The sequence below is a fragment of the Vigna umbellata genome, chromosome 2 (assembly GCF_029865625.1).
Source record: "Vigna umbellata cultivar VRB3 chromosome 2, Vumbellata_1.0, whole genome shotgun sequence".
Taxonomy (NCBI): domain Eukaryota; kingdom Viridiplantae; phylum Streptophyta; class Magnoliopsida; order Fabales; family Fabaceae; genus Vigna; species Vigna umbellata.
Genome location: NC_142166.1, coordinates 22,714,798 through 22,729,230, shown reverse-complemented (window position 1 = coordinate 22,729,230; position 14,433 = coordinate 22,714,798). Strand labels below are relative to the sequence as shown.

The 14,433-nt window shown below is 36.4% G+C and overlaps 3 protein-coding genes across 4 annotated transcripts; 1 reads left to right on the top strand and 2 right to left on the bottom strand.

Moving 5' to 3' along the window:
- Nucleotides 1–270: 270 nt before the first annotated feature.
- ABCI10 (ABC transporter family protein) lies at nucleotides 271–3,882 on the bottom strand. 2 transcript variants are annotated; one of them, XM_047324979.2, is made up of 6 exons: nucleotides 3,692–3,851; nucleotides 3,426–3,597; nucleotides 3,258–3,344; nucleotides 1,260–1,385; nucleotides 1,053–1,175; nucleotides 271–678 (listed from the first exon to the last, which is right to left on the bottom strand). In XM_047324979.2, the coding sequence occupies exons 1-6, from the start codon at nucleotides 3,769–3,771 to the stop codon at nucleotides 469–471; spliced, it is 798 nt and encodes a 265-aa protein (XP_047180935.1). In that variant the 5' UTR covers nucleotides 3,772–3,851; the 3' UTR covers nucleotides 271–468. The 2 variants fall into 2 exon arrangements, with proteins under 2 accessions (XP_047180935.1, XP_087962560.1); XM_088106434.1 differs by lacking the exon at nucleotides 271–678 and adding an exon at nucleotides 721–972 and having other exon boundaries at nucleotides 3,692–3,882.
- Nucleotides 3,883–3,944: 62 nt separating this feature from the next.
- On the top strand, nucleotides 3,945–5,525 carry NDHO (NAD(P)H:plastoquinone dehydrogenase complex subunit O). Its single transcript, XM_047324981.2, has 6 exons — nucleotides 3,945–4,202; nucleotides 4,296–4,351; nucleotides 4,435–4,500; nucleotides 4,598–4,639; nucleotides 4,902–4,961; nucleotides 5,296–5,525. The coding sequence occupies exons 1-6, from the start codon at nucleotides 3,995–3,997 to the stop codon at nucleotides 5,323–5,325; spliced, it is 462 nt and encodes a 153-aa protein (XP_047180937.2). The 5' UTR covers nucleotides 3,945–3,994; the 3' UTR covers nucleotides 5,326–5,525.
- A 1,956-nt stretch (nucleotides 5,526–7,481) lies between these two features.
- On the bottom strand, nucleotides 7,482–14,098 carry MAP3KA (mitogen-activated protein kinase kinase kinase 3). Its single transcript, XM_088106433.1, has 11 exons — nucleotides 13,537–14,098; nucleotides 12,292–12,612; nucleotides 11,839–11,926; nucleotides 11,675–11,737; nucleotides 11,368–11,528; nucleotides 11,201–11,276; nucleotides 9,842–9,901; nucleotides 9,633–9,740; nucleotides 9,288–9,527; nucleotides 8,154–8,254; nucleotides 7,482–8,045 (listed from the first exon to the last, which is right to left on the bottom strand). Exons 1-11 carry the CDS (start codon nucleotides 13,914–13,916, stop codon nucleotides 7,802–7,804), a joined length of 1,842 nt encoding a protein of 613 aa, XP_087962559.1. The 5' UTR covers nucleotides 13,917–14,098; the 3' UTR covers nucleotides 7,482–7,801.
- Nucleotides 14,099–14,433: the final 335 nt, after the last annotated feature.

The following is a 14,433-nucleotide window of genomic DNA, read 5'->3' as shown; positions in this document are numbered from 1 at the left end:
AAATAAAACCCATGTAACGTGCTCAAGCAAAAATGTTGCTCTAGATGCATTGGGAGCACTTAGGATTGACAGAATGAAATAAATTCTGGAACTTTGGTTATCTCAAGTGTCTCAATTTATCTCCGTTGACTTAGTTAAAGTTAACACTTTAGAACTAAATTGTAAACTCTTACAATATTTTGAAATCTCTCCTTGTTTCAAGTTTTAGTGGAAACAAAAGAAGTCTCAAATAGATAAATTCAACGGAATTACATCTAGCAAAAAATAAGATTGGAGTAATTCTTCAGCATCGTATTCATATTCAAGAATTTGAACTACAAAAAAGAGTATTTTAAAATCGCTCTCCTTATTTGAAATTTTTTAAAAGGACAGCATAAGATGAGATACTGTGGTGTTGCCTCCTCCTAATCATGTTAATTTAGTTTCAAGGACTAACGGGAATCGTTCTCAGAAACAAAGAAGACATATTTAAGAATTGATCTGGTTTATATAAGCAGATTGTCTGGCTTCAATGAAACTCCTAATGCTAGCGGCATCTCCATGCATGACAACTTTTCCATCCTCCATGTAGATGGCACCATCTGCGTATTCTAGTTCTTCCAAACGATGGGTGACCCATAATGCCGTAACTTCTGCAGAGGTATCCACAGAGTTCCTGACAGCTTTGATAACCCCGACCTTAAATGAAAAGTGCAAGCCATCTATTAAAAAGTGTTGGTCTTACAACACAACTTTCATAATACCTAATATGAACATCTTCAACTGCAACCACGAAAACTGAAAACATGTTAAGTTATCTGTTTGTTTAGAATTCCGAAAGCTAAAATAGACACTGCCCCCATGGCATTGTTCTGTCAGCTTGAATGTGTCATACTGATGAAAGGCATCCGTAAAGAAAATGACACCAAGCAAGAAACAATAGTAACGGTCACTATTTTTGTAGATGGAGAAAGTAAAGTCCCTTGCTTCCACCTATTTGAAGACCTCAATCTTTGTGATTTTACAGCAAATATGGCATGATACGGCATAGAACACCACAATTCATGGATTACCTGGTCAGTTTCATCTAAGAATGTGGTGAGCTCATCCAACAACAGAACTTTACAAGCTTCTGCTAGAGCACCAGCAATGGCAACCCTCTGCTTCTGACCACCACTCAGAGTTTGGACAGATCTCTGAATGTTGCAGCAAAAGGAAAGTTTATTTATTATATAGTTTACACTTTTGTTATGAGTGTTCTAGGTTGCTGTCCCTATTACCTTCATGTAGTCAGTCAGCCCTACAGCATGCAAAGCTCTCGACACCCTAGACCTGACTTCATCGTGAGTCAAATCGATCTTACCAAGACCAAATGCAACATCAGCATCCACAGTAGGCAGCACCACCTGCAACAAATATAAAGCTACTCAGTTGGCAGTCCGATCATATACATCATAAGGATTCCGGCTGCAAATTTTCAGTAGATTGATAACAAATTCAGGTGTTTTACTTTTATATTTTGATTTTCTTTATCACAATAGTTGTACCTGAATTGCAAACATTGAGAAAATATTCAAAAGCAGATTGGATAGAAAAATATTTACAAGTATACACAACCAAATTATTAAAATTTATTAGATGGAACTATGACAACAGACACCTGTTATTGTAGCGAACAAAGAAATCAAGCAAATTCTCCATGCTCTGAAATGAAGGAAAAAATAAAAAGGAACATTCGGAGAAGATCTGACAAATGGCATGCCCTAAACAAAAGCCTTTCTTCCTTCCCTTCCCTTCACATTTCTTTTAATTCAAAACCTGGAAAGGAGAATACGTAAGGTGGAGCAAACTTCTCTGTTACCTCTGCATAAGAATCCGCAAAACTTAAACATGCAGTCCGATGTGGTTGGTGTCCCCCTCCCATACCCCCACCCCTAAAAAATCCCTTGATGGACGAGGCTACTTGTATTAAGACTTTAATTTGTTGACGTAACATCAGTAATTTTCGCATAAATATTTTGTAAATGTCTACTGTGGAAAAAAGTTAAACATTTGGTTAACAAGAAAAATAGATCGGAGAAGTCAACTATCATTCCTTACCCATCGAGATGCAGAGGAAAAAGAAGCCATGCTTCCATAGAACAAACAACGAAGAAAAAACAATCAAATCTCAAATCTAGAATTCTGAAAGGGTACTGGTAGAGGTCAGGATAGCGGCAATAACAATAAGTACCACGGAAACTGTAACAGTCATTCCCCCATTCGGGGAGTTTTCTTGGAAAAAGTTAAGGCACACGAAGTGGTTAGAAAATGCCTCAAAATTTGCTTAAACATTAGTCTAAGGTCGTTTATCCCAAAAGGAAAAGAAAGAAAGAAAAATAGTCAGAGGGCAGGTTGACTACAGTTTGAGCTGTTAACTTATTCTTAATTCTTCCATCATAAAGATTACATGACAATATTATATCGCAACATACAATGAAGTCAGTAAACAGCATAGCAATAGTAGCAAGGTAACTGAAGAAAGAAACATTGAAACTACTTTTCTCCTCCCCTAATAACATCAGTGTGACTCTGAATTAATTTGATGAGGTTTCCATCTTTGAATTTGAACTTTTATAATCCAAAAATAACATTTTAGCTCATATCTCCACTCCCATAGAAAACAAGTCCAATGAATTTCCTTTTCAAACGTAGAGCGAAAAGATTTAACCTACATAGACACAAAAGATTTAACCTATCTGTTAATTTCTGTTTTAGGTCTACAACAGCGAGCCTAATCAAATAGAATCTGACCAAGAACAAACCCCCATCCTCAAATCATTGCTGGGCCGAAGAGCCCCCTGAGGTCCACTAAAGCCTGTTCAGCCTTTTCACATACATCTGGTGGTGCTCCCTACGACTGAGGCAGGAGGTTCCTGTTGCCTGCTCAGGACATGCATGTCAGCAACTCTAGAATATTCCGTAGTTAGAGGCTACCGCACCTTATGATATTACTTCATAGTCATGTCAAGTGTCTTAGCAGTGACTCACCCTCATCCTAGCCTTAGAAAGTAAGCAATTGCTTAAACATTAAGTAAATATTTCCATACACAGTTACTTGGCTGGTTTAAAGACTCGAGATTGGAACAGCAGATTCACAATCTCAGAGGAAGCCAAATTGCCGGTGTTTATGACTATCAGCCGTTGGAAAATCAATGCCCACACTGGCTTAAAAGAAAGATAGCATGAATCAAGAAGAAGAACAAAAATTAATAATATATGAGTCTGAAAATAAAAACCTGATGATCTGGATTTTGGAAAACGAAACTTTTAGGTTCATTCACATTCACTGTTCCTGAAGTTGGGGTCAAGAGACCAGCCAAAATCTGCACACTATACACAACGTTACGTTACAAGTAACACTGCACTGCAAAACACTGATTCTCACTTCTGAATTTTGATAATACCTTCAAGAGGGTAGATTTTCCACACCCATTGGGTCCAAGAAGCATCCAAAACTGCCCGCAAGGAATGCGAATTGAACAATCCCTAAGAACAGGCACATCTTGCGTTTGCCTCGTCGTGAATGAGAATCTCAGATTACGCCCTTCAATTGCAAAACTCTCCGCCTTATTGCCCCTGAAAAAAAAAACATAGAATCAATAAAAAAGAGGACGAAATACAAGACTTCACCAAAACCTGTTCGAGAAAATGCCCAACTGAAAGACGGAACCTGATAATTGTAGTGGGAACTGTGGCATGAAGAGGAGCAACGACACGTTCGGAGAAGCTAGTAAGATATGGGAAATTCATAGCATTCCCTATCGTTGATGGTTTCTACGCGACCGTTTTAACGTTGAGATGAAATTCCTAAGCTGGTCTTAACTTTTCATGAATGGACATTTGAGTCCTCTTCGTAACAACGTGGCACGCTGTCATTAGCTACGGTTTTTAAGGTGTGACATCCTCTCTTATCTCCAGTACATGTAGAACGTTACACAGGAGACCCGAGACACGTGGCATTGTATTTCTCTTCATGGCGTTCTCTGCAACTCTATCCTACACCACCTTCCCTTCTCTTCCTCGCTTCCCTCAAATTTTGAGAACAAAGAGAGTTAATTTCCGACTGATTCGTGCAGCACAGAGTGGTGAATCAGAGACCCCGGAGAGTAAGAGTGAAGGGTCATCTAAGGCTCAGTCTGCAAGTGCTTCTCCTAAGCCTCCCAAGAAACCAGTTTATTCCTGTGAGTATAGCAAACGTTGAACTGACTAGTGTTTCTTAAGAGACTAAAGCTCTTCTTTTGATTACTGCTGCTTGCTTTTTTGGCGGGGGGCAGTGAAGAAAGGTCAGATTGTGAGGGTGGACAAGGAGAAATATCTCAATAGCATCAATGTAAGAAGAACGTTGTTTTGTCGTATTATTTATTGGCTTGGTTTCGATTGTGAACACAGACGTGTCCATTTTTAATGTTTCAGTATCTTTCTGTTGGGCACCCACCTTATTACAAAGGATTAGACTACATTTATGAAGACCGTGGTGAGGTAAAAAGCAAAACTTGTCGAACTAGTTTGCATGGGGTGGCTCTGCTTTTTTATGTCATCACAATTTATCTAATTCAATTGTGGGGAATTCTTCTAGGTCCTGGATATGCGTATATTTGAAACAGGAGAGTATGCTCTTGTAAGTAACTTACATCTGTCTATCCTATTGTATTTTCATAGAATACAAATATCTTTCTAAGAAACAATGTTCTGATGAACGTGAGACCTCGGCAAGAATCAAAACTAACTCTCTTTTTGCAATGCCAATGATGTTCTCTTGATCAAGCAAAGCTGAGCCTATATCAATTGATTGCATGATATATGTGCTAGATTCCAATTATGAAGAAATTGTCAAGAATTTTAATGTTTTATACTGAGAAAAACTCGTGCTTTATTGATAGATTGCATGGGTAGGGATTCCCACTGCTCCAGCTTGGCTTCCTACGTACATGCTTATCAAGGTATCGTTTAACGTGTTCAAATTTTGAACTACTATTTATAACTGGGTAAGATTCTTGCAGGGTCACAGCTTAAGCAAAATCCTGATCAAGCAGAACTAGTATTTGGCCAAGAATAACTTGTTTAATCGAGTTTGACTTGTACCTGTCTTATTTTGTATTTAATACACTGAATAAATACTGTGCTTAGTAGCCGTTGATTTCTTTACATGGTCATATAATGAATGAAATATGACTGAAGTTTTCTATATTTCTCTACAAACATAACATTTTCTTCTTTTCATTTTAGCTGTTTGTTAAAATGCAAGTTACCTCACTCTTTCTTTTTCATTTGCAGTCAGAGAAGCTCGACTACGAGAGGCTATGACCCACAAATGCTAAATGGATATATGATACTTTTTTTCTTACGCTGTAAGAGAGTTTACAATTCAAGAATCTCAGATAGAAACACCATCTGAAACTCTACCCCATCTGTAAGGCAGAGTATTTCGAAGCCTTGTGAATGTGTATCTGTGCTTCCCTGCTTTTAAATTTTAATAAATATCAATTCTCATTTGGATTTTTTAATTTCAAAAGTTTGTTTAAAAAACGTAGAAACAGAAAATGGAGTCATCTGCAAAGAAAAAGCAACAGCAATGATCTGCAGAGCAACAGAAAATTTGAATTCCTTGTACTTTAGATGTCATAAAAGGAATTTGGAATTACCTTAAAAAACTCTAAGACATTTATACGGCATGCATATTAAATAAATAAAGATCAACAGCAGTGCAACAAAGAAAGGTGAAATGAAATCTAACGTCAACACGTTTTTACTATTGCACTTCTTAAAAACTCAATTAGTTCTGTTTTCATAATCATTAAAATTACTACAAACATTGTTCTATTGAATCTAACTCAGATTTGAATATTGGATGATCTTAATAAATTTCTGTGGATAAACATTTGTTGATACTACAAATGCACATAGTACACTTGCTAGAACTAATTTGAAGTAGTCGGGATTTGGCTAAGATATTTATAATTGGATTAGATTGCTGGATAAATCTGTATATATAGTTCTAACACATTTAGTTATATTCCTTACTATGTTGTATACTCTGTTATGCTCAATTTCTTTTAAAATTTTTCTTGTATGCAAAGAAGAAAAGAGAACCAGACGTTGTTATTTGATTCTGAAATAGAAAGGAGTGCGAGAAGGAATAATAGCAAAACCAGAAAATAGAAGCAATAAGCAAAAGTGCAGCAACAGTAGAAGGGGACATCCATTTCAGACTTTGATTTGCACACTCAATTAACAGCAATGGCTGAAAGGATTCAAGGGAGAATTAAATAAAGAAGGTTGCTAGGAGATTATGAACAGCAAGGACCTAAACACTTCTCTAGCATTGTCAGACTTACTAAGGGAGTAAAATTGAAACTTGCAAATACATTCTAGGAAAAACTTTCCAAAACAAGTTTCTTTTCCCATATTTTCTCTCTTCTTTTGGCACAAGGTTCTCCGTCTCTTCTTCTGCCGCAACGGTGCGACAATGATGGTAGGCGTGATGGCAGTGATAGCGTGATGTGATACAGTGACAAAGGGTGTTTGATAATACGGTAGAGGAAGCGATTGCCGTTCTTATAGGGGGAAGAAATGTGTTGAATGTGGTACTTCTTGCTAATGAAGTGATGGAAACGACGAAAAGAGAAAATAAATCATATTTGATACAAAGTTGACTCTGAAAAGGTGACAAATTTTGTAGAACATGGTGAAAAGAATGGAGTTTGGAGAAAAATGGATCAGATAAATAAAAATTTGCATTGAATCAAATTTCTAATTTTTTCAATTATTTCCTTCTACTTTTTATTCTCTTTTCTTATATCTAAATAATGTCATTTTTATACTCTTAAAACGTCTCCATTCAAAACACTGATCATTTAAAAAAAAAATGTAATAAACAAGTTGTTGAACGAGAGACGAATAAAAACAACATACCAATACTTTTCAACTTAAACATTCATTTCCTTAAAATATAATAGTTTTATTTAAAAACTAATTTTAACCATTAGATTTTCAAAAACAAAAATGCTCTCTATTTTCATCATTCAGGCTTTGAAAAATCTGATAGCTAAATTGGTTACTCAACCAAATTATTCTATGTTTCGAAAGAAAAACTAAAGATAAAAAATAACGTCATTCCACCGCTTCTTTATATAAACAATATTTAGACAACTATTCTTGTCATACAATAAAAAAAATTGCAAATTTCCTCTGCAACTAAGTTTTAAAATGAGCTTCGAGGTTCATTTTACATTGCTTCAACACCAACTTCATGACGTGCAGTAGTAATTTGAATATAAATCAAAGAAATTCGTAATAATAAAATTGCTTCCAATTAATATTTTGGACATTCCGGACTCTCGTTGGCTCTTTCAACTTTATAGCCCATCATTCTGGCATGGCTCACGGTTTGGAACCAAGTTCCACACCGTACACATCATCCTCAGGTAAAATACATAATTTTAAAAAAGTGGAAGAGTATGTATGAAAAATTACCCTCTTTTTTCTCCTGCCATGAACTAACAATATACAACATAAACGTTACTACAAACAGTAAACACTTGCCTTTACAGTAATCAATAAATTGTTACAAGCAGCACGGTGTCCCCAGTCTAATGGCTGCATCAAGAGGTCCTACACCTCACTTCTACCGTAGGTGGTCTCGTTCTCATGTATAAAGAATTGACCAGAATCCTTTACATAGAGTTTGTACTCTAATAGTGCAGATGATTGAAGTTCAACCACTGAACACAAGGTATGCCGGGGAAACCAAAAGACTTTAGAGGTATTTACAATCGGTAACTCAAATGAATCTTCTAGGGGATCCACCCGGTGTGTGGGCTTTGTAAAAAGATTTTTCATGAAAAGGATCAAGAGTGAATGTTGCATTTGATCTCACTGGATATGAAGGGAGGGTATTTTGCCCCATCAAAGTGTAAGTTGGATGAGGAGGAGAAAGAAAACAGCTCTTGTGGGCTGGCCCATACTGTCTCAATGGACTTGAGCAGGGCGATACTGGTAAAGATGTGATCACCCTTGTGTTATCTCTGCAGAAGGAAGTTCAAACAGCGAGTCAGTCTAAATAGCATAAAAATTATTCAGCATATACAGAGATTGATCACCAGGCCTTGATAAGAGAATGTCAGATGTTTAACCTTGGGCTCCTTACTGCACGTGAAGTAACAGGAACTGGCTTTGTTCCATATTCTCCATCCAATGAATTTATACTCGTTCTATTGGAATGATCTAAAACTGGCTGCAAAGCAATTCAAACAAAGAGAAAGTTAGCTCCATCTCAATGCTTGCCATAGAAATTGATTTTAAGATATTTTGCAACTTCAAAATAACAAAATAAAGTTTACGGAGTATGTGCATTATAACCATGACTTCAAATGAACTAATACTTTCTATCCAAGTTTTGCTGTGCTTTAGGATTCTCTTGCAGCATTATGTGCTCTAAGTAATTATGCAATACACTTTTATCCAAAAAAAGGAAAGCGATATTCTGTTATCAGTTGTCACCCATAACTATACCATGATCACCCTGTTAATCTGTTCTCCAACTTCACCAGTACATGAGTATGCAATCCAACAACAGTCTTGGGTAAAAAAAGACGATCAAATTCCATACAAAAAGCTAGTAGCTTACATAACCACCAAAACACACATGACAGACAATCATCTGCTTTTTTTCGTCCTTTCCTGATTACAACATTATATCTGTTTAACATATAATTCTATAGACACAACCAAACAACGAAGTTATGTATGTTTAGTAAAGAAAACCTGAACAACTTTTCTAGTTTATATCCAGACAGACACCAATTGATTTGCAGAAGTCACTTCATCCATATAATTACTACATATTTAGATATATTATTTTAAACATGATAATAGTAAAAGCATATAGGATTGAGCTACATAATACGTACAGCATAAGAAAAAGTAAGCAAACCATTGAAATAAAATCCTGACATATGATGTGACGAAATCCAATCATCACATCTCAGCCATATTCTAAATATCTACAATATATTATTTTAAACATGATAATAGTAGGCACATAGGATTGAGCTGCATAATACGTACAGCATAAGAAAAACTAAGCAAACCATTGAGATAAATCCTGACATATGACATGATCAAATCCAATCATCACATCTTATCCAGTATAGGATAACCACAAATGATGAAATCACATATATGTTAAACATGAGAATGGAATTAACATGTAAGACGCCAAACAACATAACTTCAGAAAGAAAATAAAAAAGCATTAAGGACTATACCGGCGGTGTCCGACTTCCATCAAAACTGCAGGGGAAAGCATCCCTAGTTATTCTGACATTTGTAGCTTTTGTTGCTGGTTGATCTCGAATGAAGGCGTGATCTAGTAACTCCTGGGCTGTGGGGCGGGCCGATGGATCTCTTTGTAAGCATTGCTGAATGAAATTCTTTGCATCGCTTGAGAGATGATCAGGGATTTCAGGCATATCTCTACTGTTACCAATTTTAAATATTGCCGCTACCTGATGAATACAAGCATTAAAACCAATGTTTGCCCTTCATATTCTTTAAATAGGCTCATATCAAACATGCAAATAAATGCTAGTTATAGATATCCAAAATCGCACCCCTTCATATTGATTCCAGGGAGGCTTTGATGTTGCCATTTCAAGAATTGTGCATCCCAAGCTCCATATATCAACAGGAAGGCTATAGCCATTTGTATTCATTACAACCTAAGAAAGCAAAGATCAGTATACATTACAACTTACAGTGAAAGTGAAAAGGACGCGTCTGTTCAAAATGAAAATTGTGAAAAAAGGCTAAAATATTTTACCTCAGGTGCCATCCAGTATGGACTCCCTTTGAAAGAAAGCATGGAGGAAGAAGAATTTATCTGTTTCAGAACAATCATAATTCAGAGATGATCTCCATCATAAAACTACACATTTAGAAACTCTGCTCCCCCTACTATTTTTCTTCCGACTCTTCCATTTCACAAGGGTTTCTATCACATAAATTTATGTCACATGGGACCCATTCGGTGGACATGATGTGATAGAATAAGAAAATAGGACATGACATGATAAGGACATGATAAGGACATGATAAAAATAAGAAAAAGATAAGATATAATCATATTTAGTGTTTAGTGAACACAAGAGAACAAACTACACAAGGATAGGATATAATATAAAGGATGTTTAAATGACAAATTTTCATTAAACTACACATAATTTTCTAAAAAAATGACTTATAATTTATATTTTTTACAAATAATGGAAATTATATAAAAATATAATTTTAACTAAATTATACAAAATTATTTTTCATTTATATAACTACTTTTTATATTATAAAAGATTATATAAGATTTTAAAATTATAACTGATATCTTAAAAATGTTTAAATTATTATTACTTAATTTTAGTAGCCTATAAATAATAAAATTTAAATTTGTGCCACAATCATTATAAATCTAAATACATATAACATAATATGCTAAGTAAAATAATTATTATATATATTATGATATAAACTAATATTAATAAAATCATATAAATTTTGTAAAATTAATATTATGATTCAAATATTTTTCTCTGAGAAAATTTAATAAGATGTTAATTTTAATACTGTAATTATCATTATAATTTAAATTTATGTGTCAATATTATATCTATATCTATAGATAGAGAGAGGGCAGGAGAGGAAAACCGGGGGGGAGGGTTTATCCTATCCTATCAAACCTACCTCGCCTTCTTTCTTAAGATAAGAAATACACTGTACTACTGGCAAGATATGATAAGTGATAAAATAACATTATCATATAATGTTGGTGCAACAAATAACAGATCATAACACGGTAGGATAATTATCTTATCCTGCAACATCCTACCCACCAAATGGACCCTTGAATTTTAAAAGAAGAGCCAGATGTACTCTAGCTCTCATTCTTCTATCTTGCGATTTTACTGAGAAATCATACGTAATCAAGAGGGTAAAGTGGATCTCTATCACTACCCAGTCAGATATGAATAGAACAGCAGGTTTGAAGCTGGAGCAAAAGAAAGACTTTTAAGTACTCCCATGATTTTATATCTTGTGTATTGGCCAATTTATTTTGCAAGAAGCGCTAACTTTTCATTGAGCAGCCAAAAGCAATTGATTCTTTAAAGAATACATTTAAAAAGCTTACATGTTTGGCCATTCCAAAGTCTGCCAGCTTGATTTCACCATTAGGATCAACTAGTATGTTAGCCCCCTTGATATCCCTGCGTAAAAAAAAATAGTTTAAGTAAGAGTCAAGATGCATGCAATTCATATTATAAATATAGATCTTTGAGTAACCATTAACCAAATTACCTATGCACTGTATTTCTCCCATGAAGATAGCAAAGACCAGAGACAATTTGCCTGGTATAATTTTGAATAACAGGCTCTTTGAAGGCCCCATATTCCTGAAGTAATTTGTGAATAGAACCACCAGAGACATATTCCAAATAAACGGAGAGTGTTTCTTCTCCCTGCAAACATGGCACATCCGCACATATATATATATATATATATATATTTATGAATGGTTCTCAATCATTAATTTTTTTCCTTCTTTTCCTATGTGCATACAGCTATAGTTACAAGATTCAAAACTTATAACATTTTAGCCACATACCAAATCACTCCCATAGTATTGAACAATGTTTGAATGTGAAAGCTGACTGAGCAAATTGATCTCCTGCAACAAAATGAAGATCAGACATATCAAAACAAAATCCAATACAGCACTATAGAATGTTTAAGGCACCATGCATAAATCTTAAAAAATAATAGAATTACCTGATTAAGTTGTTTGAGGCACTCTTTTGACGTTTGGTCATCACAGACAACCCTGACTTCCTTTATTGCACACAATTGTCCACTATTACTGGCAAAGTTTCAACACAAGCTTTTCAGAGACGTAGAACAAACATAGGAAGCATATACAGTTTCTGTAGCTTGTCCATAACATGGACATTTGGACACAGTGCACATTCTGAAAGAAGACTGGTGATATAATTCTACGAACATAGTTTAAATTCAAAGCTTGTGATTTTATATTGCCACAACAACAGACACAAATATTTCCTTTGTAGCCTAAAGATTTGCTCATATACAACCACCGATAGCAAAAGCCACAAGTTCTGCCTTTAATTCAGGGAGTGAAAACTATAAAGTTGTTGCAGCCTAACCAAAAAGGAGAATTGAAAGTCAATTTCCTTCAAAGTAAAAGAAAAAACAAACCAAAAATACCTATTGAATCCCAGGTAAACATGCCCAAAAGTTCCCCGTCCTAGAAGCTTTCCCTTCTTCCACTTTGAAAGGTTACCGGTAGTGTGTTCTGCCACCCCATTTGCTCTAGCGCTGGAAAGAGAAGAAGAAGGGCTAGTAGGAGAGCCCGGTGGAAGAGGCAACGGATGGCATTCACCCCTTCCGTCTTCTTGTCTGCCTGTAGGAGAGTCAAGGCTCAAAATAGGCAACTTCGGATGAAGAGGTGATGTTGGGCTGGTGGGCCCTCTTGACCCAGGACCTGGGCTTTTAGACCTCACATGGAACTTCACGTCACCTTGCGCTCTAGCATAAAGAAACAGCATCGATTAGTTCAGCAGCAGATGGGAGAAATAAACTTAACAGTCCATGTTTTATGTGTTCCTTTACCTTAACACTAGCCATGCTAAATTGAGTGTAGATAATATAACTACGGCCCCCCATATTTTATAATTACAAAACTAACTAATTATAGAAAAAAAAAATATAAGGTAAAAATATTTTTGCTTAAGTTTCACCTAAATAAATTGGGATGACTTAGATGCCTAAAGCAGATAGATATTCGGGAGGGTGGGGGTGGATGGCGGGTGGTTAACCTCGTACAGATAAAAAGGATATGAATTATAAGTCTTAACAAAATTTCCCATCAAGATGTAGATCTTCATTTTCCCCGAACAAATCCATACCCAGAGTCTAGGAGCTGCAATTTCGGAGTTTGGAAACGCAATTTGAAGAACGGATAATTCCAAATCTACAACTACACTGAAGAAGACTCCTCAACGCCGTGATTATAAATTGTATTAAGTATGAGCCTACAGAGAGAGAGAGGACTCTGAAACTAAAATCAAAGAAAAGTTGAGGAAAGAAAAACAAAGAAGAAAAGGAGCAGAAGTGTACGAAAAAGTGAAAAATCGTGTTTTAAAAGTTAGGGAGGAAGTAGCAAGAGCCAGTTTCGAATTGGGATTGCAAGTCTGAACAAAACTAAAAAGGAATCTCACAAATTAAGAAAAGTATGCAATGATGTTCCAATAGAAAGAGAGGAGACGTCAGAGAGCCTCAGCCACCGGAGTAAAAGTCACTTTATCTCATCAATGATTAAGCTAATAACAGGGGACCTAAATTAAAATAAATGAATAAATAATAGCGTAAATGAAATCCAATTCAATCCAATCCAACGGAATTGAATTGAATCTCATGTTAATCAAGGAAGCATAACAGTTAACAACAAACCTAGAACCAGTAATCTGAGCGTGATATGAGGGATGATCCTCGTAGGAGCCACTGGAGCTGACGCTAGAGCCTGAAACGGAGGCAGATCCGAAGACGAGGCCCTGGTCGATGCTGAAGCTTTGCGTGGAAGAGACAGAGGGGCGAGGCAAGGGGAGCCCCCGCTTCTCGTCGGAGTCGGCGGTGGAGGGAGCTAAATCGCGGCTAGCGCGTGGGGAATTGCGGACGTGGACAGCTTCGTCGAAGCTCTTGTTGGGCCTAGTCTTGGGCTTGATGAAGTTGAAGTGAAGAACGCTGGTACTCCCGCCGCCGCCGCCGCCATGCGGGTGGTGGTCCTCTTGGTCCTTGCTCTTGCTGGACTTTTTACCCCACCAAGTGGGCATGTTCTAAATAATACTAAGCACAATTGGCGACGAGGGAAGGAAGAGAGGTTGAATTGGCGAAGAATCAGAATAAGAAGAAGAAGAAGAAGAAGAAGAAGAAGAGAGAGAGAGAGAAAGAGAGAGAGAAAGAGAGAGAGAAGAAGGGGTTGAGAGTGGTTAGGTTTTGTTCAATTGAAAGAGGAAGATACGACGAAAGAGGAGAAAATAAAAAAGGAAAAGAAAAGAAAGAGAGAGAGAGAGAGAGTGAAGAACAGCTAAGGTTGGGGTTGGAGGGGACGGCAGACGGTGGTTGGATAAGTGACGTGGCAATTTCTTAGAAAGAGAAAGGCTTTGAGAGGGGCCCCACACTCCCAATCTATAACTCTCTTCTCTCTGTCTCCTCCTACGTGTCACTCTCTCTAACGTCTTACGTGCGTTTTCAACAACACCCTTCTAACTCTAACCGTAACTCTCCCTCGGTTAATTTTTCCAAAAAATTAAAAACAAATATAATAGAATCCGCATTGGCCACTGTGCA

Excerpts from the sequence above, each read along its gene's own strand:
- ABCI10 (XM_088106434.1), bottom strand. The coding sequence starts at position 3,771 with ATGAATTTCCCATATCTTACTAGCTTCTCCGAACGTGTCGTTGCTCCT. Across the intron at positions 1,386-3,257 it reads TCCAAAATCCAGATCATCAG|GTGGTGCTGCCTACTGTGGA; the intron begins GTTTTTATTTTC and ends TATTTGTTGCAG. Across the intron at positions 973-1,052 it reads TCTTAGATGAAACTGACCAG|GTGGAAGCAAGGGACTTTAC; the intron begins GTAATCCATGAA and ends GTCTTCAAATAG.
- NDHO (XM_047324981.2), top strand. The coding sequence starts at position 3,995 with ATGGCGTTCTCTGCAACTCTATCCTACACCACCTTCCCTTCTCTTCCT. Across the intron at positions 4,352-4,434 it reads AATATCTCAATAGCATCAAT|TATCTTTCTGTTGGGCACCC; the intron begins GTAAGAAGAACG and ends TTAATGTTTCAG. Across the intron at positions 4,962-5,295 it reads CTACGTACATGCTTATCAAG|TCAGAGAAGCTCGACTACGA; the intron begins GTATCGTTTAAC and ends TTTCATTTGCAG.
- MAP3KA (XM_088106433.1), bottom strand. The coding sequence starts at position 13,916 with ATGCCCACTTGGTGGGGTAAAAAGTCCAGCAAGAGCAAGGACCAAGAG. Across the intron at positions 11,529-11,674 it reads AATACTATGGGAGTGATTTG|GGAGAAGAAACACTCTCCGT; the intron begins GTATGTGGCTAA and ends CCATGTTTGCAG. Across the intron at positions 9,528-9,632 it reads CCTGGAATCAATATGAAGGG|GTAGCGGCAATATTTAAAAT; the intron begins GTGCGATTTTGG and ends TGTATTCATCAG.